The 22537-nt window shown below is 42.8% G+C and overlaps 1 protein-coding gene across 7 annotated transcripts in view; it reads right to left on the bottom strand.

Moving 5' to 3' along the window:
* gab1 (GRB2-associated binding protein 1) overlaps positions 1-20212 on the bottom strand; it is a 124073-nt gene extending 103861 nt beyond the window's left edge. For 5 of the 7 annotated variants that reach the window (XM_042339332.1, XM_042339344.1, XM_042339352.1 and 2 more), the window contains exons 1-2: positions 19938-20017; positions 18646-18742 (exon numbers count right to left, since the gene is read on the bottom strand). In XM_042339332.1, the coding sequence (XP_042195266.1) occupies positions 18646-18717 (72 nt within the window). In that variant the 5' untranslated portion in view covers positions 18718-18742; positions 19938-20017. Of the gene's footprint in view, positions 1-18645; positions 18748-19937; positions 20018-20102 lie in introns of those variants that run through there. The other 2 variants (XM_042339337.1, XM_042339336.1) reach the window with 2 other exon arrangements.
* Between the last annotated feature and the right edge of the window lie 2325 nt (positions 20213-22537).

The raw sequence follows: 22537 nt of genomic DNA, 5'->3' as shown, positions 1-22537 counted from the left end.
ACTTCACAAATATACTGCAGAGTGTAGTGATTTTGTAGGCAAACACAGCAGCTAATCTGTGCACTGCAATGTCGCACAAACAGCCATGGAATGAATGACCAATTTTATAATAATAATAATAAACCTTGCATTTGATATAGCACCTTATCACGTCTTCAAGATATCTCAAAGCGCTTCACAGAATATATTGTAAAGTGAATTAACTGTATATTTTGTTGGCAAAACAGCCAATTGTGCACAGCAGTGTCCCACAAACAGTCGTGGATTGAGTGATCAAATTCTTATTCTTTTTCTTTGAAGGGATCATTAGCCCTGAAAAATGAATTCACCAATCGACTAACAACCAGGTTCCTACTTATCTCTAGGTAAACAGGGGGTGTGGAGGAAGGAAACTTGCCCAATGTTTCGTCCTGCCCTGGACTCAAACCCAGGTCCTCTCGCTTGCGAGTTGAGTGCTCTAACCACTAAGCTGCAGGACTTCACAATCCTGGGATTTTTGACTTGGTGCCAGGAGAAATTCCCTTCTCCTTTCAAATACCTGTACTGCTATGGGATCTTCAACATCCTTCTGAATGGGCAGATTGGACCTTGGTTTAATATCTTATCTGAAGGACAGAACTCCAACATTGCAACACCCCACCAGGCACTACACTGAAGTGCCAGCCTAGACTATGAATTCAAACTCTGGATATGGGACTTAAACCCACAACCTGTTAACTCAGAGGCGAGAGTATTGCCAACTGAGCCAGAACGACACAACACACACTGTAATTATAATCCTTGCATTTGATATAATGCCTTATCACGTCTTCAAGACGTATCAAAGTGCTTCACAAAGTGCTATATTGTAAAGTGAATTGTCTCTGTGTTTTGTGAGCAAAACTGTATTAACACAGTTAATACGTGTAAGACTCATTTAGTTTTTTTAAACACTTGCTTGTTTTGCAGTAGATCCATTTTAAAAGATCACTGTTCATAATCAGATGAGATCAACTGGAGAAATCTAGAGATTAAATAATATTCCATAATTTCTAAAATCATAAAGTACTCAAGCTTTCTGTTGAAATACTGGATTTTTGGGCCAGAGAAATGGAAATGGCTGATCTTGTGATTTTACAACATACAATACATTATTCAAGTGGTTGGGGGAGGGGGAGAATATATAGTTTGAGGAGATGATGAATATAAAAATGTTGCAATTCAATCCCAAATAGAGAACCAAAACCAATCGTCCTCACCAGTGGACAAGATGAAACCAAACCTGATATTCTAATAATTCTTGCATTTGATATTGCACTTTTCACATCTTCTAGACATCTCAAAGCACTTCACAGAATAGACTGTAAAGTGAATTAACTGTATATTTGTGGGCAAAACGCAGCAGACAATTGTGCAAGTGTCCCACAAACAGTCGCAGATTGAAATGACCAATTTATTATGGGTTTTCTTCTTGAGGGATTATTATCAGGCGTATGGAGTAAGGAAACTTGCCCAAGCTTTCGTCCTGCCGGGAATCAAACCCAGGTCTCTCACTTGCAAGCCGAGTGCTCTAACCACTGAGCTACAAGACTCCATATTTCAGTGAGAATAAGCTGCACCGATGTCGGGAGATCAAAGATATTACTCAGGTATTCAAACAAGGAATAAACCAGGAGCCTGAACATTTTAGTCTAAGAAATGCTTTCAAGCCTGATATTACAACAACAAATTACATTTGTACAGCACCATTCACATTTGGAGGCCATATCAAGGCATCAGACAGTGAAGGATTTACACCCAAGATAGGGGTTGGGATTAGGAGCTGTGGAAGCCAGGAAGGGTGTGGGTAGGAGGGTGACAGAAGGTGAGATCGAAGTGTATGGTCTTGAGACGGGCCTTGAAGGAGGCAAGGGAGGAGGCGAAGGGATTGTGGGACAGAGTTCCAAAGGTTGGGGGCAGAAAGGCTGAAGACCTGACCGCCGATAGTGGGGCAGACAGGGCAGGGAACGTGGTGCAGGGAGGGCGTGGGATGTGGAGCAGGGACAGCGGGGGACGTGAAGCAGGCTGGAGCTCAATGAGTGGAGGGAGTGGGCAGATATTAAGATCAGAGGTAGTAAAATGGATTTCGATACAGTCCCTTTCAATAATCCACAAGATTTATCGTAAAGTGCCGTGACTTTCTTTAACACATTTGCCTAGAAATACTAACAAAACGCAAAATTCTGCAGATTCTGGAAATCTGAAACCAAAAAATAGAAGTCGCTGGGAACACTCAGCAGATCAGGCAGCATCTATGGAGAAAGGAAAGTGAGTCAACGTTTCAGGTCCATGACCCTTCGTCAGAACACAGCCTTTCTGTTCTGACTGTCTATTTGTATGCAAACATAATTTGTATTTGTAGTAGATCATACATCATGAATCTAACAGAGTTTGCTTTAAGGATTTAACTGAACTAACAGTTGGGAGTTAACCATTTGACAAGGTACCTGTTTGAGACTCTTAAGAATCATAGAATTGTTCTGCATAGAAGAAGGCCATACCCCACATCGTTCATGTTCTGGTCTCTAAGACCTACCTCGATCCTCCCAAACCTCTGCCTTTGAAATATCAAAGAATTAATTGCAAATTAGTTTGTTCAATTAAAATTTTCCTTAACAACAGGAAGCAGGTGATAATCCATGGAGAAAAGCAAATTTCTGAGCAACAATGATTAACATCTGGTTTGAGTCCCCTGCTGTTCTCACTGTTCATAAATGACTATGAAAGAAGCACTTATTGTATTATAAAATTTGCTGATGATAAATTATGTTGGCAGATACAAGGACAATCTGAGGATAAATAGCACTCAGGAAGAACTCGACCAATTAAACAGATAAGCAATGGAGCGGCAGATGAATTTAATAAAGATAAATGCAAGGTAACGTATATTGGAACAAGAAACTGTAAACACATGTACAAAATGAAAAGGTGTTCATTAACAGAAGTGGGGAAGAAACATAGTTGGTGTTCAACTTTCAATCATTCACTTATATTAGACAGAGTATGACTCTGTTGTCGTCAAATCAAATATTTGGTTGCATTTTGAGGGCATTTAGCTAAAGCCAAAAGAAATTATTCCAACCCTGAACAGGCAAATGGGACCTCATCTTAACATCACATTTGAAGGACGGCACCTCTGACAATTCAGCGTTCCTCCAGCACTGCACGTGAGTGTTATTCTGCACAATGAGCTCAAGTCTTGAAATGGGGTCTTTGAACCCTCTTGTGAACCAAGAGTTGGTAACAGTGCTACCAAGTGAGCCAAGTTATCATCACACAATCTTTACGAATATTTATAATGTCTCAGACTGTTTCCTGAAATGTGTAAAAAATAAAAACACAAGTCTTACAGTAAACTTATTGCCTCGCATCTGTCTTCCCAAAGGAGGTTGTAGACTAGTTCCAGATCTAGTCATTTGGTACAGGAATGTAATATGCATATTTCCACTTTTTGGTAACATTTCCTGACCTTGGCCTTGTACATTCAACCAATGACATTTCTCCCCCGCCCCCCCCACCACCTCAAAAGAAGTATAAATTAATCAAACATGCAATGATAATTAAATCGAAAGATATTTAAGATTTTTAAAAGTAGAATTTGCATTTCTGGAGCACTTTTTGTGTAGTAATAATAATCTTCTATCTATACTAATAATCTATACTAACAAAACAACAATGTCTGTCTGTGCTTCAAGAAGGATCTCAATAACTGATTGATGTAGAGACATGATTTATACCTCATCGGAAAGATCTTGCATCTGGAAGTGATATGGGCATGTTATTATTATTATTTGGTTTTGGGTATCGTTCATGAGCTATTTTCAGTTTTGCGTTTTTTGATGCAGTTATACCTGGTGGCTGCCGGGTCAAAGTGGCGCTGTGGCATTGTGTGTCACACAGCATCTACGTATGTACGCACGCACTGTAGTTACACCTGGTGGCCGCGAGAGCTGACTATGGCGCTGTGGTTATCGTGCATCACAGAGCACGTACGTAGCCAACCGGGAACAAAATAAAGAACACAAACAAAGCTAAGCCACGGCAACAACAACAAAATTACATTTTTAAAGCGCCAAGTCCTCCCACTGAGTCCTCCCACAGGAGTATAGATAAAAGATGAAATGCCTATATGTTGTCAATCTACATTCCATATTGGATCATTTGCTATTAATACCAGCTGCAACGGGTACAGCTAATTTATTAATAATAAGTTACCCTTGCTTTTGGTGTAGTACCTTTCACATTAGGAGGACATTTCAAAATGCTTCACAGGATATAACTGTGAAATGGAGTGACTGCGGAGAGCCTATATGGCAGCCCAATTGTGTCCTGTAATGTCCCACAAACAGTCACGAAATGAGTGACAAATTTAATTTGGAGGATTGTTGGCCAGGACACCTGGAGAAACTCCCTTCTCTTTTCGAGTAATGCACCTCAATCAATGCAACGCATCCCAAACCCTGCATTGGAGTGTCAACTTAAATTATGTGAGTATAAGTCCTGTGTAGAATGAACATTTCAAAGCGCATAAATATGATTGGGGGAGTAATAATTAGACAGCAATAAGAATTGTTTTTCTGAGGTGTTTAAAGACAAAGAGACTGGTAGCAAGACAAAAAGATTTTAGGAGATTTCCAGAGTGTAGAGGCATAATGTTAAAGGCTTAACGATGGGAGGAAGGGAGTGAGGAAGAAATCAGGAGGCGGAGAAAGTATGAGCAAGGAGAACAGGACTGGACACGATTCCATAGGTTAGGGTGGGGGAAGGGGGAACAGAGGTCACGTAGGAATTTAAAATCAGGACAAGGATCTTAAAAGTCAATCCTCAAGGATACTGGAGCCTGGTGAGGAGGGGAGTAATGGGTTTGTTAAGCCTGGTGCAGGAGACAATAGAGGCTGGAGAGTTTTGGATGAGCAGTATAGAGACTAGAGCTAGGAAGGATGGAATAAGGAAGGCCAATGAAGAGAGTATTGGAGAAGTCTATTTTCAAGATGGCAAAGACAAAACAAGGTTTCCAGCAGCAGAAGGAGTGAGGTCAGGGCATAAGATGACAGCAATGGAAAGGGCAGTCTTAGCAGTAATAATCTTTAAAATGGGTTTGAACATCAGAACTACAAAGGGTAGTGCAATTCTTAGGAAATAATCAAACGTCTCTTCGAGACAGTACATAGAATTAGATAGGCTGTTACAGCAAGGAAACAGGCCATTTGGCTCGACTAGTCCATGCCGGTGTTTATACACCACCCCTCCTCATCCCCTCTCCCATATTCCCTTCTCCCTCAGTGCTTTCAAGAATTCCACCAACGCCCAAGGACTGAACAAGGGCACGTATTCAATGTTCAAAAACTATGTCAATCACAAACATCACCGGCAGACCAGTTGGCCAAAGGCTGATAATGGGGAATCTACTGATAAGCAGTTGACACTGCACTATCAACACACATTTGAAAATCAACAAAACACATGGGAAAATCATCATGAGTTGTGCTTTACTAATCTTTTGAAATTGTTTTAGAGGACGTAACAGAACTAGTGGACCAGAAGAGTCCATTGGACGTAATACACTTCGATTTTCCTTTTAAGAAATCAGACGTACATCTGTATTTGAAACCTTCAAAGGAAAGGTTGGACAGATAAAATAAAGAGTGATAAAGTTAGTGGGAGCAAACAATGGCAAAGCTGAAACTCAAATTGCTGGGTAAATACAAAGCAGACAAAACAGACAAGGCTCTGGCTGATAGGCCAGCAATGAGTGGAATTTTGTACGAATGTCTGCTCTAAGTCACTTGTGGTTTACACTACTCATCAATGGTATGAAGGACAAATCTAGTGGAGCATTTGCAACATTAAGCTATGTGGCCTGGTCACTGATGTAGCATTCAGCATGTCAGGAAAAAATAATTCCTTTCTCTTATGTACTTTCAGTGTTCTCCACTCTTTGTTCAGTGGGTGTCAGTTCAGGATTTTTAAATTCCTCCAATCCATTTTATTTTAGTACAGCATTTTTAGGAACTTACATTTTCCAGTCTCAAAACATTGACGATGGAAATCCCATTTTATTATCTAGTTACAGTGTTAAATAAACGCTTTATAGTGCGGCTATACATGTTGAATATAAAATGATCAGATCCAGCAGAGATCGTCAATGAGGTCAGCATGAGTTGGTTTCTGAACACTGTAAAACCACTCACTCCTCTCCTCCTTCATTGAAAGGCAATCTGCGTCCGTTGAATGTCACTGAAATTGTACGTGAATGTTTCGTACCAGAGGTACAGCATTAAACACTGAATAATAATATTTTGCCCCAAAAGTCAAATGCATTTCAATGAAAAGAATACAGTAAAATACAATAAATACAATAAAATCCTATTAAGGGCTATGAGACATCCTCCAGCTGGCACAGTATTGAATGTAAGGTTTATCATTATCATTGTGTAGAGCCATTAAAACCTTTTTGTCCAGGAAATCTATGGCCTATCATGAAAGGCAGCTTAGACAGTTCCTTGGCTTAATGCATTAAACTCCTGATAACTTACCACTCCAAGGGAAAAGGGCTCAATGACGATTTATCTGAAGTGGTGAGTTAGGCACAGGTCCTCCAGGACCACAAGGGCTTGCTGTGATCATGTATAGTAGACACCAAGAGCGAGCAACAGTCAGTGTGATGGATCGGCCCCGGTCCCAGTGACCGTCAGTTTATTAGTTAAGTATATGTATTGGCATATGTGTCCATAAATCATCTTATTTTCCGTTTCCATGGCTTATTTGTTACTGTATTGGAAATTTTGCACTTCTCTTGAGATATACTGTCATGTATTAAAGAACAAAGATACTGTACTCCCAGGTTATATGTGAAAACTAAACATCTTTATGTTCGCTTCGGGTCACACTGAGTTATCCGATCGATTTTACATGGAGCATAATTACAAGAATTTCTAGAATGTTACTAGTTAATAATAATCCTTGCATTTGATATAGTGCTTTTCACGTCTTCTACAGAATAGATTGTAAAGTGAATTGACTGTATATTTGTGAGCGAAATGTGGCTGCCAATTGAGCACAGCAGTTTCCCACAAACAGTCGTGGATTGAAAATGACCAATTTATTATTGGTTTGTTTTGGAGGGATTATTATTAGGTGTGTGGAGTAAGGAAACTTGTTCAAGGTGTCACTCTGCCTGGAATTGAACCCAGGTGTCTCGCTTGCAAGGCGAGTGCTCTAACCACTGAGCTGCAGGACGAGTTTTGTGTTAAGTGGAAGTGACGAGTAAAGCCAAGTTCCTTATTAACAATTTGCACGGTAAGTGGCTGGGATCTTGACAGGATGATGACTTAAGTGGTAGTGATGAGTCAAGCCAGAATCGAGTTATCAGTTGTTTATTGTACTGCTATTGCAATGTAGCAGTGGAAATCTTTGCTCAAGCTTTATAATTTATTGTGAATTTAAAAGTCAGAGAGACGCTAGTGCTATACACTGCCAGCCACACCATCAGGCCTTCCCAGGAACATAGCAGCTGCTCAAATAACTATTATACAATCCGACAAAACAATACATCTTACTGTTGTAAGCACGGTCAAGGAGGAAGGTCTTCAGTCATGATCCGTCTTTTAGATTACGACTGAAGTCCATCCTTTTCGACCATGCTTACGGTCACCTCCTCCCTCCCCCCGGCTCAGCATCAGGCTCCGCCATTGTCAAACACTCTGGGACTCTACCCTGCATGAGGGGCGCTATATATGCAAGTTGTTGTTGTTAAACAATTGCAACTTGTAACACAGGGGTCAAGGAATCTTTTTAACATTTTAAATGTTTTTTCTCATTATTTCCCCCCCCTTCCCCGCTTCATCCTGATCCCGGAATTTAAAAAAAAACAATACCTGCACCATCAGGTGGTGAATTTTTCTCCAATTTGCAATCTAAAATGAGCTTGTGTCCTGAGAGGTCCCAACAAACATCACCTTTGCCAGCCGTCAGTTTAAAAATTGATTTGAATCCAAAGAACACTTGAGCAAATAGCAAATGTCTGGCAGAGTAACACTGGCAGCAAGCCAGGCTCGAGAGGTCATCAGATGAACAAGCTGGAAGAGCAGAAGCTCTCATGCTTAGTCATCTGAACCCCTTCAAATGGGTTAACTGCTTTGTAATCCCCTGTCACACATCCAGCTTTATATTTCCTACAGATAATTTTTGCCTCCTTCAAAATAAATGCTGAGCAGGTCATTTACAACAACTTGCATTTATATAGCATCCTTCATGTAGGACAACATCTCAGGATTGCTTCCAGTATTCATTATTCCTCTAATTTGCTGCGATTCCTTGGCACGTGAGACACTATGATGATAGATGTTCTTAGGAGCTCTACTGCAACAACTGGAGAAAACACACCCCAAGAACACAACACACATTTCCATAATCAAACCACTCTACCACCACCTAGAATTCCCTCTTGGTCCACAAGATACACCCTCAATCCACTTTGCAATATATGCCGTGAAGCACTTTGTTATGTCTCAATGACTTATCGAATGGAAAGATTATTAATATTATTCATAATAATAATTACTGTACTGCCCATCTGGCTGCTCCGTTTTCCTTCAAAGGGTGTTGTACCACTCCGCAGGTTACAGGTTTACAACACTAATCCGTTAACCCAAGGGGTGGGACCACTTTCACCTGTTAAGAAAGTTAACATTTGCTTTCAGATGAGGGCCAGGTACTCAGGCGAGCAATGATTGAGGTAATGTTTAAGGTACCTCCTCTCATTGGCACTTTGCCTACAGGGAGAGTTAAACAATTTCCAGATGAAATGCTGCGAGTAGGAGTCAAGGCCCAATTTGCTGGGTAAAGTGCAAAATGCTCAAGGTATCACGACTCCAGTAACTGACATGCGGAAACAGTCTACAACCAAATTGCTTTGAATAACAGCTATGATTCTGGAAGCTTTTCTAGAAAGTGTATTAAGATGTGTAATTTCAGGAATTTGGAATATTTAAAGATATTGTTGCATAACAATGCAAAATGGGCCTGAATCCAGCTCAGACAGATGGCATTCAAGTCTCCTTTCTCTCTCTGCCAGTCATTGAGAGGGCCTTAAGTGAAAGCAGTTTGGATCATTTCAAGCTAATGCTTGTGGGCACTGGCCCATAGCGTGGGACAGCCTGTTCACATCGTCCAGTAAGACCACAAGACAGACAATGTGAAAAGGGATTAAAACTATTCCCTGGTACAGTCCACAGCATTTTTCTGACGTCAGAGCTACAGTGCATTAGTGGAAACTTTAATCTAAATGCAGCTGTGTGGTGTCTGATCTGGCAGTGTTCAATACCTACGCTCAGTGGCAGAGAGGGAAAAGTGTCAATATGTTCCAGCACAAACATCTCTGACCTTCAAAAGCATAACAAATCACCCCCAAAAGTTCTCATTATTTACCAGTACTAACCAGTAGAAATGAGCTTGTTGAACTGCTTGAGATGTGACAAACATAAATGATTTTATAAACGTTAAATAGCATTACCAAACCTATAAGATCCGATTGCTGTAGAGATCATTACTTTCCCTGTGTGGAATATTTTAGATCACAGATACTATATTTTTTAACATTAGTACAAAGCAAGTACTGTTAGGTTACAGTCCAAAAATAACATACAATGATCTCTTTCTCTTGGAGGATTCAAAGTCTTGTGTATGCATACACAGGACACCAGGAGAAACTCCCTTCTCCTTTCAAATAAAATCTTTAACATCCATATAAACAGGCAGTTGGGACCTCAGTTTAATGTTCCATCCGAAGGATGGCACCTCCAACTCCCCCAACACCACATTGAAGATTTAGTCGGATGAGATATTAAACCGAGGTCACGTCTGCCTGTTCAGTTGGACATTAGAAGATTCGATGGCGCTATTCGAAAAAGAGAAGGCACTTTCTCCTGGTGTCTTGGCTAACAATCCCTCCCAAATATAATTGGTCACTCGTTTCATGGCTGTTTATGGGACGTTGCTGTGTGCAACTGTGCTGCAGCGTTGGCCTACAAATAAACAGTCACTCCATTTCACAGTAATTCCTGGGAAGCGCTTTTGAGACATCCTTCCAATGTGATAAGGCGCTATATCAAAAGCAAGGATTATTACTGTTATGTATCTAATGGTACTGTACATTCTTTGAAAGAAAGTCAACTAGATTAGTGGATATCTGTAAAGTGCCTTGACTGTATTTTGTGGGCAAAATAGTAATCCTTACTACTGCGTTGCATTGTTACAGAGATGAGACAGTGAACCAAGATCCCGTCTGCCTGTTCAGCAGCGATCTACCTGTTAAATTTCCCATGACACTATTCAAAAAGAGAAAGGAGTTTCTCTCGGTTTCCTGGTCAACAATCCTTCAAATAAGCTGGTCATTCACTTCAGGGCTATTTGTGGGACCTGAGTTTACAACTATTAACGACCATATCTTTCTACAAGTACAGTGGCTACACTTCATAGCAATTACCTGGAAAACACTTTGAGATATTTCGACATCATAGGCACAGTATCAAATGCAATAATCATTACAATACATGGCTGGAGACAGCTGGCTGCAGTAAGCACCATTACGCACCTGACGCAAATATAAGCAGCGAAAGATATGCTCACTGTCAGACAATTACAGGCTCCACAATTTCAGGGCTTAAACAAAAAAGAAGCTTATGTGCATCAGCACTGTATGGCACATGTCTTGTGCAGCTCAGTCTCTAACTTGATGTCAGAAATGACAGAAATCAATGTATCGGGAACTGTGGCGTTCGAAAAAGCTCATTGATCATTTTGAAAAGAAAAAGAGGCAGTGGTTAAAATGAGAGCAAGACCGCACGTTTTAAATTAGGGTTGCAATATGCAAGTGGACATGGTAGATAGGGCCAATATCTACTTCAATAAAACCAATATCAACTTCAGTCTTGCACAGATGACTGATGTCTTGGCAGCCAAAGAGTTGTACATTATACTGTAGTGCTGCAGTGGGTAATTGTACAATATGGTCTCTGGCTGAGCACAATATAGCTCTTAGAAGCTTTCTTGTTCACTACGATGTGTACAGTGCAGGCAAACTGTGGTTGCTTAACAATATGGTTGACAGCTGAAGTTAACAGATCTGCTACAGCAGTAAGGGCAATGCTAATTAACAGCTGCACTTTATTACAGTCCTAGAATATTACAATGTTTTATGTGCAAAGTATAATTACACAATAATATTAATTCATGCATTTGGTGTAGCACCTTTCACATCAGGAGGATTTCTCAAAGTGCTTGACATGATTTACTGTGAATGTAGTGACTGTATTGTGTAGGAAAATGCAGCAGCCAATTTGCGCACAGCAATATCATTCAAACAGTGCAAAATGGAAGTTTACCAATTGATTCCAGCATTCTGGTCCCCAATCACCCTTCCTGGTAACCTGTTAATTACCCTCTGTGCAAAGAAATACTTCCTGGTGTTGGTCCTGAAATTAGCCCTTTACAAGTCTAAAACTATGTCCGCTTTGCTTTAAACTGGTTTCAATCTTGTCACTTTTTTAAAAAACATTAATAATAAGAATGATACAAATATTGTGCTACATTTGGTTCAGAAAAGTCAGAAAACAGCACCAAACTTGATGTCCATACAAAACTCTGGCGTTCCTGTTGGGTTTATTGTTTTAAATAATAATAAATCTTGATTTGACATAGTGTCTCATCACATTGCTGAGACATCTCAAAGCACATTTACAGAATATACCGCAAAGTGTAGTGATCATGCATTTTGCAGTTGAACACATGGCAGCCAATTTACACACAGCAACCCCCCCACAAACAACCATAAAGTGAGTGACCAAATTGCAGAGCAGGGACAGCAAATGTTTCACAAACTGCCAAGACTAAGAAACAATTTAGGAGATTTCGTATTCTGACATTTGAGTTTAGAACAGTGGACAGTGAAAATAAATGTGCTGCCCTATTTCATTAGAACAAAAACAGAAGTGTGTGAATCAGAATATATAAAAGGTTGTTTGACTAGCGAGGCCGTGTGGGTTTTGTTGCATTGAAACAATGGCATGTCAGGCACTTGCGTGGTCTGGTGGCAAACAGAATCACTGTAGCTTCAGTACGTATATCACTGAAAGACGCAGCTTTGTTCCTTCCCCACCCTGAGTAATACTCAAACTGCTCATTCTCTCTACTGCAAACTAAACCTTCAACATTCACACACAAAGGATGTTTAGTTAATATTTGTCACACTAAAGTACTACAAGTTGATTGTGGGTGTCCTCACAAGTCTTATGGATCACTAGGCTTTCAGAGTGACAGAATAACTCAAGAATTGCAAAGCTGGCGCACTGGACTGCCATCTCGGAGACCAGAGCTTAAATCTTATTATGTTAATTGTGAATTGGAAGCTGAACTTAACCTAAACAAACTTCAATATCAATTTGACGATTTGCTCTTTCTTACAGTACAACTGGTAGCCTGGCTCAGTCGGTAGCCCTCTCATCTGAGTCAGAAGGTTGTGGGTTCAAGGCCCACAAAAGCACTCTGAACTCCCAGTCTAGACTGATACTCCAATGTAATCTTAGGGGTGCACTGTATTGTTGGACATGCCTTCCTTCAGAGCAGACATCTAGCTGAGATCCATCTGCCTGATTCGGATGGACATTAGAGATCCTATTGCACTATTCAAAAAGAGAAGGGAGTTTCTCCCATTGCGCTGGGCAACAATCCCCCAAATAATATCAATGCCATTTAACCGTCTATTTGTGGGGCATTATGTCTGCAAACTGGTTGCTGGGTTCACCTACAAATGCATAGTCACTACACTTTACACTACAATTCCTGTGAAGCGCTTTGAGACATCCCGCAGATGTGAAATCTTACTATATCAAATGTAAGAATTATTTATTTATACAAACACAATCACGTGAACACTCATTGTAATAAATAATTCTTGGATTTGATACAGAGGTTATAACACTGAGAATATCTCAAAGTGCTTGACTTAATTTCTGTAATGTGTAGTGACTGTGCATTTTGTAATACAAAGGACTGGTCCCCTGCTGCTGTCGCAGCCAAACCCAAAGAAGATAGCAGACGTGTTACTAGAGAACAGCAGAGTAACCACAAGGTTAGACCCACTCAAGGAAGAAGGATAGCGCCCTGAATAGTCGGCTTCGGAAGTCCTTTGTGAGGCAGACACTTGCATTAACCACACCATTGACAGCAGTATCAGCTGAACCCTGCTGGCACAATTATCTTTCCGAGCGATCAATTCCTGTGCGCTTCCCTTCGAGCTGCGAGTGTTTCAGCCTGATGTATTTTTACATTTAAAAAAACATTTCTGCCACAAATTTAACGTTTCCTGTCCAGCACTTCCTCTTGTTACTGCTCGGTGGAAAATAAACGCAATTACAACTCTTTATATAAATCAGACCATTGATTGGGAATCTCACGCCAAGGACTTGCAATGCAATTTCGCCACATCCTGCGATTCCATCCTTCAAACTAGGCTGCTTCTCCTCAGGATTACCCTGCTACTGGTGAATCCATTAATCTTCTGTCAATTTTTATCCCAACCTCATCTCCCCTCTCCTGAGGTACAACAACTTGTATTTATATAGAACCCCTCACGCAGGACAGAGTCCCAGAGCGCTTGACAGGGTAGAACCCGACACCGAGCCAGGGAGCCTGGGGCGGTGACCAAAAGCACAGTCGACAAGGAAAGTCTTCAGGCACGACCTGAAGATGGGGAAGGAAGGGGCAAGGAGGAGGGATTGAGGGAGGTACAATCCAACAGGCGCAATTTGCCCTTCAATACCTCGCCCAAGTGACCATCATTGACGTATGGGCCCTGTCAGTGCTTGTCAGACTTTATGACTGCAGGGCACACTATAGCCAAACCCAATTCTGTCCTCACCTGACATGCACACGTGCAATTTCCAACAGGATCCGGAATGTGAACTCTGGCTGATATCCCTCTCCCTAACCCAGAGGCACTGAGGCCAATTATAGCATCTCAGCTGAGATCTGCTAAGTCTACTGGGATTCGATCCCGCTAACTTCCAAGCTGCACAGCCTCATGCTGCACCTGTCTGTGTCTTTACCCCCTAGTCCATCAAAGGGGGGGGACATGATCTATTTGATCACAATTTCTCCAATTGAAATGCAATTTACTTTCCCAGTTTCCTTTTAAAGAGGTTTGCTTGAACTCAAAGAGGAACAGAGAATTATCCAAAACTGCTGACAACCAACCCACTGTTGCAAATTCATCCTGATCAATCTCAAAAAGTTTGAATTAACTGCACAAGGCAATGATTTGAATCTGCGACTGGTTGAATCTGCAATATCCTACAATCTGTTTAATTGAGGACCCCGGTTTAACGTCTCATCTGAAAGACAGAACCACTGGCAATGCACTGCTCCCCCAGCACTGCCTTGGAGTGATGGTCCAGACCAGGTTATAAAATGCAATGAATAGGAATTTTTGGATGTTTCAGATGTGAAGTTAAAGTGGACAATACAAAATATTTCCAGATTTGTAAACTAAGTGCTCCCCATTTTGTGGCGCTGACATAACCCATAGCCACATCCTTGCCATGACAGCTGCTACTTTGAGCAGATTCCGACCTTGCTTTATACAATCGCTTGCTTTACTGTGATGGTCAGAGTAATTAGCAGCGCAAAAAGAATTGCATTTTTTTTTACAAAAAATCATATCTGGAAAATACTTTCCTTGATTTCCATCTCAACATGACCAAGAGCTCTGGCCATATTTTTAAACAGAGCACATCCAGCTGTTAGTACCACTGTGTTGGGGGGACAATTCGAAGCCCAGAACAATCAACAAAAACTTGCATTTATATAAACCCTCTCAGGCCAGGTAGCATCTATGAGCACTTAACAATTTCTCAGAAGTTTAAAGGATGGCATTTCTATTCCCAGGAATCGATCTGGCACCAGAGCCAAGCAACAAAAAGCAAATGTTCCTCTAAGTAGAGAGAGACCAGGCTGGGCTGGGAGAGAGAGATGATTCCCTCTTCAAAGCCTGAATGGCTGCAACACATCACATCCAGCTCTTCTCCGTGATCCCATAGGAAAAAGATCTGAAACCTTGCAGGAAGTTACGTCCAGGTCTAAAATCTTCCCTGAATGCCCGAAAAACAATCTGCTAACAATTTTGCACGGGTTTGTTTTTTTAAAAAAATGTATTAATGCAGTACATATAAAGCTCCCACATTCCACCAGTGGTGCTCTGGCTTCACTAGTCCACAGCCACTCTCTCCCCCCACCACCCTCCCCAAGTTAATAACTTAGCAGGAAACCATTCAGAATGAGAGAGAGAGACAGAAACAAACTAAACAGGCAGAGATCGTGCCAGAAATAAACCCGATCCACCGCTAGAGAGTCGTTCTCTCTGCCCTCTCGATCCTCACTCAAATCACAGGAAACACTCAGGCCAATCGCTGACTCAGGGAGTTTTTTGGGGCTGTAAAAATGAGGCGCCTCTAAAAAAAAGCGACAGGGTCACGTTTAAAAGGCTGTTGCGTTCGCCCCTGCCTGGGATCAGCAACTTAGTCAGTTTCTCTGGGAGGGGGGGCAGAGGGAACACCCTCCCCGATCCTTTTTCTTTGCACTTGAAAGCGATAGCAAACAGCAATCGTGGGAAACAAGAGGTAAAATGCCCCTAATCCGATCCACTTCGCTTCTCCCTCAAAACTGTGGAAATACAGTACTTAACGCTCTGACATATCTACACAATCTTCTCAATTATGCAAAGTTTTGCCTCTTGGGCTCTGAGCCTGCAATACAATACGCTGAGATTTTTAATGCACGGTCCTTTATTTTGTGAAACACCCAGGTTTGTGCAGCCAGAGAAGAGAGCATATGACTTGATCGAATTCCAGAGCAATGTATCCTTGCATTTAATACAAATGCAGTCTACAAACATGTCTTGTTTTTAAATTATTCCTCTTGAGACCAAAGAGAGAGATGTCTTTCTCTCTCTCTGTGGATCTCAAGAGGAATAATTTTAAATTGAATCTGACCACGTTTGTAAGTTAATGTTACCACATCGTCAAGATAATAATAATATAATAATCCTTGCATTTGATATAGCGCTTTTCACGTTTTCTAGACGTTCCAAAGCGCGTGCCTCAGAGCACCTGCCAAGACTTTTCTGGGAAGTGTAGTAACTGCATATCTGAGCCAACAGAAACACCGCCCTGGTATTCTCTCTTGTCTCAGTATGGTTGGCTGCAAACATTTTTTTTATTTTATTTTTAAGTTATTCCTCTTGAGATCCACAGAGGTTTGTCTCTCTCACCGCCCCCCACCTCACCCCCATGTATTTCTCTGCCTCTCCAAAAGTGGAGTTTTGTTGTTGAGAAGCAACCCCCTCTCCCCCACAAAATATTCCCTCTCCCCCTCCCTCACAGAATCAAAGGCCAGGATATTAATAAAAAGAGGATTCTCCCAGCATAATAATAATAATCTTTGTAATTGATATAGCACCCTATCACATCTTTGATCTGTCTCAAAGCGCTTCACAGAATATACTGTAAAGTGAATTGACTGTATAGCATCCACACACACAACAACAAAATTACATTTATAGAGCGCTTTTCAAGTCGGGAGGCAGTCCCAAGGCGCTGGACAGTAAGCAGCATATCTGTGGAAACTGCGTGATCGAAACGGAGGGAGCATTGATTTCATTTCACATCTCGAGGCGTGTTGTACACACGGTGAGGGCAAGCTCCAGTTTGCAGCCTTCCTCGTTCACATCGGCAAAGTGTTTGTTTGTGCAAACATTTGTCAAGACACAGCACAGGCCCCAGCTCGGGTCCGAAACATTGATTGTCCACCGCCTTTGGAAGGTCCTCACGACATGAATGGCACTATACAAATGTAATTTTGTTGTTGTCTAACAGCAGCCACCTACGTATATACACAGTCACTACACTTCTTCATAGAAAAATCTTGGCAGATAATCTGAGACGTCTTGGGAAGATTAAATTACAAATGTGGGAAGATTAAATTTGTAATTATTCCTCTTGAGATCCAGAGAGAAAGAGGGAGACAGAGACAGAGATATTGCTGTACATCTCTAAAAAAAACTTAAAAATAAGGGATCATGTTTCTAGACTGCATTTGCATTAAATTCAAGGATACATTGCTCTGGAATGTCGTGCGTTTCGCCCATAAAATACACAGTCAGTTCACTTTACAGTATGTTACGTGAAGCGCTTTGAGACGTCTCAACAACGTGATAAGGCGCTATGCCAAATGCAAGGATTATTATTATTATTATTAAAAATCTCGGTTCGTTTTTATTGTAGGTTTTTATTGCTGTCTTGTAAATCTCTGCCTCTCTCTCTCTGTCCCACACTCTTGCCTATTGAGCAAAAGTAGTGTCTGGGACAACACTTTGGCCTCTCATGTCTGACAAACCATTGAAGCAGTTAATGCGTCTGTGCGTATGTGAGCGAGTTAATGTGTGACCTGATATTCGTGATTGCAACATTCATGGAGTGTGATGAATTTTCACAACTGCATCACAACCATAAACATCAACAAAACACAGAGAGTGAGACGGGGCGCGACTCGACTCTGGATCACTACCTTTACAGCATCTCCATTCTGCTTTGCATTAACCTCGACCCCCCCCACCCCACCCCCCCACCCCCCACCAAGTCAGTGTCATTACCAAGTCCTGAAAACAAATGTAACCAGAGAGTGTGTGTGTGAGTGAGTGTGTGAGTGTGAGTGAGTGTGTGTGTGAGTGTGTAAGTGAGTGCATGTTCAAGTGAGTGAGTGTGTGTTTAAGTGAGTGTGTGTGAGTGAGTGTGTGAGTAAGTGAGTGTGTGTGTGTGTGTAAGTGAGTGAGTGAGTGATTGTGTGAGTGAGTGAGTGAGTGTGTGAGTGAGTGTGTGTGTAAGTGAGTGAGTGTGTGATTGAGTGAGTGTGTAAGTGAGTGAGTGAGTGAGTGATTGTGTGAGTGAGTGTGTGTGTGAGTGAGTGAGTGAGTGAGTGTGTGAGTGAGTGAGTGTGTGATTGAGTGTGTGTAAGTGAGTGAGTGAGTGAGTGAGTGAGTGAGTGAGTGAGTGAGTGAGTGAGTGAGTGAGTGAGTGAGTGAGTGATGCATTCCACAGGATCAGATGGGATTCCCACCCCAGAATGTGTCTGAGAGGAGAGGAAAGGAGAGGAGAGGAATAAAAGTGGGATTTGACAAGAGATCAATCACACTGTGGTGTGTGTGTGTGTGTGTGTGTGTGTGTTGTGTGTGTATGTGAACACATACACACACACACAACACACATGTGTGCTCAGCAGTCTCCAGCCCTGGCGATGCTTTGGATCTGCAATGACACCCCCCAAAAGCCATCACTTTTTTTTCCCCCCTTCAAAAAAAGAAAGATATGAAAATAAATCTCCTGATCTGGAAATATTTCAGGGGATCGAATTCCCAGAGTCTTAGCCCTCTTTCCCCCCTCCCCCCACCCCCCCCCCCCACCCCCCCCCCCCCACCCCCCCACACCCCCCACACAACACCCCCATCCCACCCCATCCCATCCCACAAAATAACACACACACACAACACACACACACACACACACACATAAGACTTACGTAACGTCTCAACTTTTTCTCTGGTGGAGATTTCCTCAGCCAACCATTGCAGACGATGTCCCCTCCGCTCATCTTTCCCACCGCGATCCGATCCGATCTGATCCCGATCCCGATCCGACGTGAGGATGAAAGGGATGTGGGGGGGGAATAAATTGCAATTGAATGGGAGAGAGAGAGAGAGAGAGGAGGGGAGAGAGAGAGGGGGAGGGAGGGGGAGGGAGGGGTGACCTGCAACCAGGACACACACACACCAACACACACACCAATACACACACCAACACACACACACACCAATACACACACCAATACACACACCCACACACCAATACACACACCCACACACCAACACACACACCCACACACCAATACACACACCCACACACCAATACACACACACACACCAATACACACACACACACACCAATACACACACCAACACACACCAACACACACCAACACACACACACACCAATACACACACCAACACACACACCAACACACACACCAATACACACACACACACCAACACACACACCAATACACACACCAACACACACACCAACACACACACCAATACACACACCAATACACACACCAACACACACACCAACACACTCACACACACCAACACACACACACAACACACACACCAATACACACACACAACACACACACCAACACACACACCAACACACACACACAACACACACACCAACACACACACCAACACACTCACACACCAATACACACACCAACACACTCACCAATACACACACACACACCAACACACACACCAACACACTCACACACCAACACACACCAACACACACACACACCAATACACACACACACCAACACACACACCAATACACACACACACACCAACACACACACAACACACAACACAAGAGTCGCAGCTGCTTCTGCCTCCACTCCACTCACTAACCCCCAACTCAACTCAACTCAACACCAACCACTGCTACACACACAACCTCCACCTCTCTCTCTCTCTCTCTCTCTCTCACTCACTCACTCTCTCTCAAGAGATCGCACACACACACACACACACACACACGACTCCGAAGTGGTTGTGAGCAATGCAACGAGAGAGAGAGAGAGAGAGAGAGAGGGACAGAAGGTGAGAGCCAGACAAATAGAGAGATAGAGAGAGAGAGGGAGGGAGGGAGAGAGGGGGGGAGAGAGAGAGAGCTCCTCCCCACAGCCCTGTTTAAAGCTCCTCTGGACTCTCAGCCTCTGCCCCGTCCGTCCGCACTGCACTGCAATGCACTCACCACTTTCCAGAGATGACTGACAGCTCCTCTGTGCCTCTCGCTCCCAATTCCTCTTTCCAAACTCCCCCCCTCTCCCCCTCTCCCCCTTCCCCCCTCTCCCCCCTCCCTACCCCTCCACACACACAACGCACACACACACACACACACACAAAAAAAAGAACTCACTAAAGCCTAAGATCTGTGACTCTAAAGCACACGATGTGGCGTTGCCTAACTAGGAAGAGAGGAAAAGTTCCTTTTTTTTCTCTCTCTCTCTCTCTCCCTCCCTCTCTCCCTTCCCCCCCTCTCTCTCTCTCCTCTCTCTCTCTTACTCGGGATTGTGGGGATTGTAGTTTCTAACCTCCTGTTGGCTTGTTCAGTGCTGTGCCCCTGGCACAGAGCAGCTATACCCATGACCATCTACCTGGTTTTAGCTGGTTAGAGTCCGGCAGCATCCCAAGCGCACTCTCGGGCGGGGGTCCTCGGGCGTTGGATTCCTTGACAACCTGCGCCTAATACTTTCCGGAATTGGGTGAGCAGGATGTGTCGCTCCGGGGGATGGTGGTGGTGGGTGGGGGAGAGAGCGGGCGTTCCATTCCAACGATCTGTCTCTGGGATTTCCATGCGTACCCGGGATGCGTGGAATACTCAGCTTGGTTTGGACGCTCCTGAGCGTAGCGATAGGTTTCCGCCTGTGTCAGACACCCGGCGGCTGACGGAAGAAAAAAAGAAGCTTTTAGCGTCAGCTCATTTGCAGGTAGGGGTAATGGGCATTGTTACTGTGCAGATGCGAGGTCTTTTTTTGGATGTAAAAAAAACACACCAGTTTCTTCTAAGTGAAGGGAATTTCCGCAGGCTGTGGAAAGCCCATAAAATACACAGTTAATTCACTTTACAATACATCTTGTGAAGCGCTTTGAGATGTGGTAAGGCGTTATGTAAAATGCAAGGATTATTATTATTATTAAAGAGCAGAAATACTTTCTCTACAACTCCTATAAAAGCAGAGAACGAACGAGAAGACCTCACCTCCTCTCCTCACCCCCCAACACACATTACATTAGGAACGTCCCAAAAATGTGTGCCTATGCCTGGTTTGTTAACCCTTCCACACATCCCATGGGTATGGGGGCGGGGGTGTTGTTCGGGATGCAGGCAGCTGGGTATAAGACCCACTTTGTAACTGCGCCAGCCCTGAGACCAGTAAGCTTTGGTCCTTGCACCATAGTCGAGTGCACAGAGGCAAGATTTCAGCTTCTTCAAATACACAAGCGAATGTTATGATATAATAATGATAATCCTTGCATTTGACATAGCGCTTTATCATGTTGTTCAGACGTCTCAAAGCGCTTCACAGGAATACACTGTAAGGTGGATTGACTGTATATTTTGTGGGCAAAACCTTTCCTTAATGCAAAGTTTAGCCTGTCACACTGTGGAATACAAACTGCCCATTTGTTGCGGATAAACCCCAAACACAAAAGAAACTACATTTCCCAGAGGCTTATGCTGGTGGTGTGAGCTTACCAATCCAGGCTCCAGTTCCCCACCCCCTGGGGACGGGCTTCCCTGGGAAAGGCTTCTAATTTTGAGTCTTGAAACCTAACACAACTGCACTTCTCTCAGAATTCATTGAAATGCTTAACCAACTTTTTCTGGCAACACGGCAAGGCACGCACCAGCAAAAGGATCAGATGCTACTTAACAAATAAATCATTGCAGCTTTAAAAGTGAAAGCCGTTGGCAGGAATGCCAGGTTGCCTTGGAGCCCGGGTTCACTGGGGCTTGTGTCACAATCTAGAGGGAATCATTTTCTCCGCTGTGAGAGGAATTTGCGGAATGCGGTACAAGAAAAGACCGCCCGTATTCCTGGAGCAGCCTTTTGAAGCTGAAACTCCCAACTGTGTGTGTGAAGCAGAGCCGTGCCGACAAGTCTCAGCATTTCTCAAGGTCTGGCTTATCAGGTTCGGCTTCTTTTCTTAAACCGATGCCAAAGGGCACTTCTCACTAATGAGAAGAGAAATAATAACATGACACCCTGTTACTTCATACACGTCGACCTCCAGGTCGCCAGTGACACTGCCGGTGAATCAAACAGCGAGGGAGTCACTTTACAGCACAGGACTGAAAGCAGCCTCGCAAACAAAATAACCTGAATCACTTCCTGGTGTCGTCGTGCGTTTAATTGTCTAAAGATAGGAGAGAATGAAAAGCAAAACCTTTTCTAGGGCTTTTGCCACAGCGCTCCTTTTACTGGGGATTAATTTCTGCATTCAACTTTATTTTAATCCTTTTTCATTCTCAAAAGAGGTGTCCTTACTCCCGGGAGAAGTGAGTATCCGAGTTAACAATCCCTCAACTAAAAATTGGTCACTGTTTTCATGGCTGTTGTGGGACATTGCTTTGCGCAAGTCGGCTGCCATAGTTGGCCTACAAATAAATACACAGTAAAATCCTATGAAACATTTTGAGATGTCTCAACGACGTGATAAGGCACTATATCAAATGCCATGGTTAGTATTATTACTGTTATCATGTTAAAAATGAAACAACTTCAAAAATTCTGACCAGTTGAAAATACATTTTGCAAATGCTTTTGTTGAAATGGTAAGGATTGAGTT

This window comes from Callorhinchus milii, unplaced genomic scaffold (genome assembly GCF_018977255.1).
Source record: "Callorhinchus milii isolate IMCB2004 unplaced genomic scaffold, IMCB_Cmil_1.0 Scaffold1, whole genome shotgun sequence".
Lineage (NCBI taxonomy): Eukaryota > Metazoa > Chordata > Chondrichthyes > Chimaeriformes > Callorhinchidae > Callorhinchus > Callorhinchus milii.
This window is presented reverse-complemented; position numbering and strand designations above follow the sequence as displayed.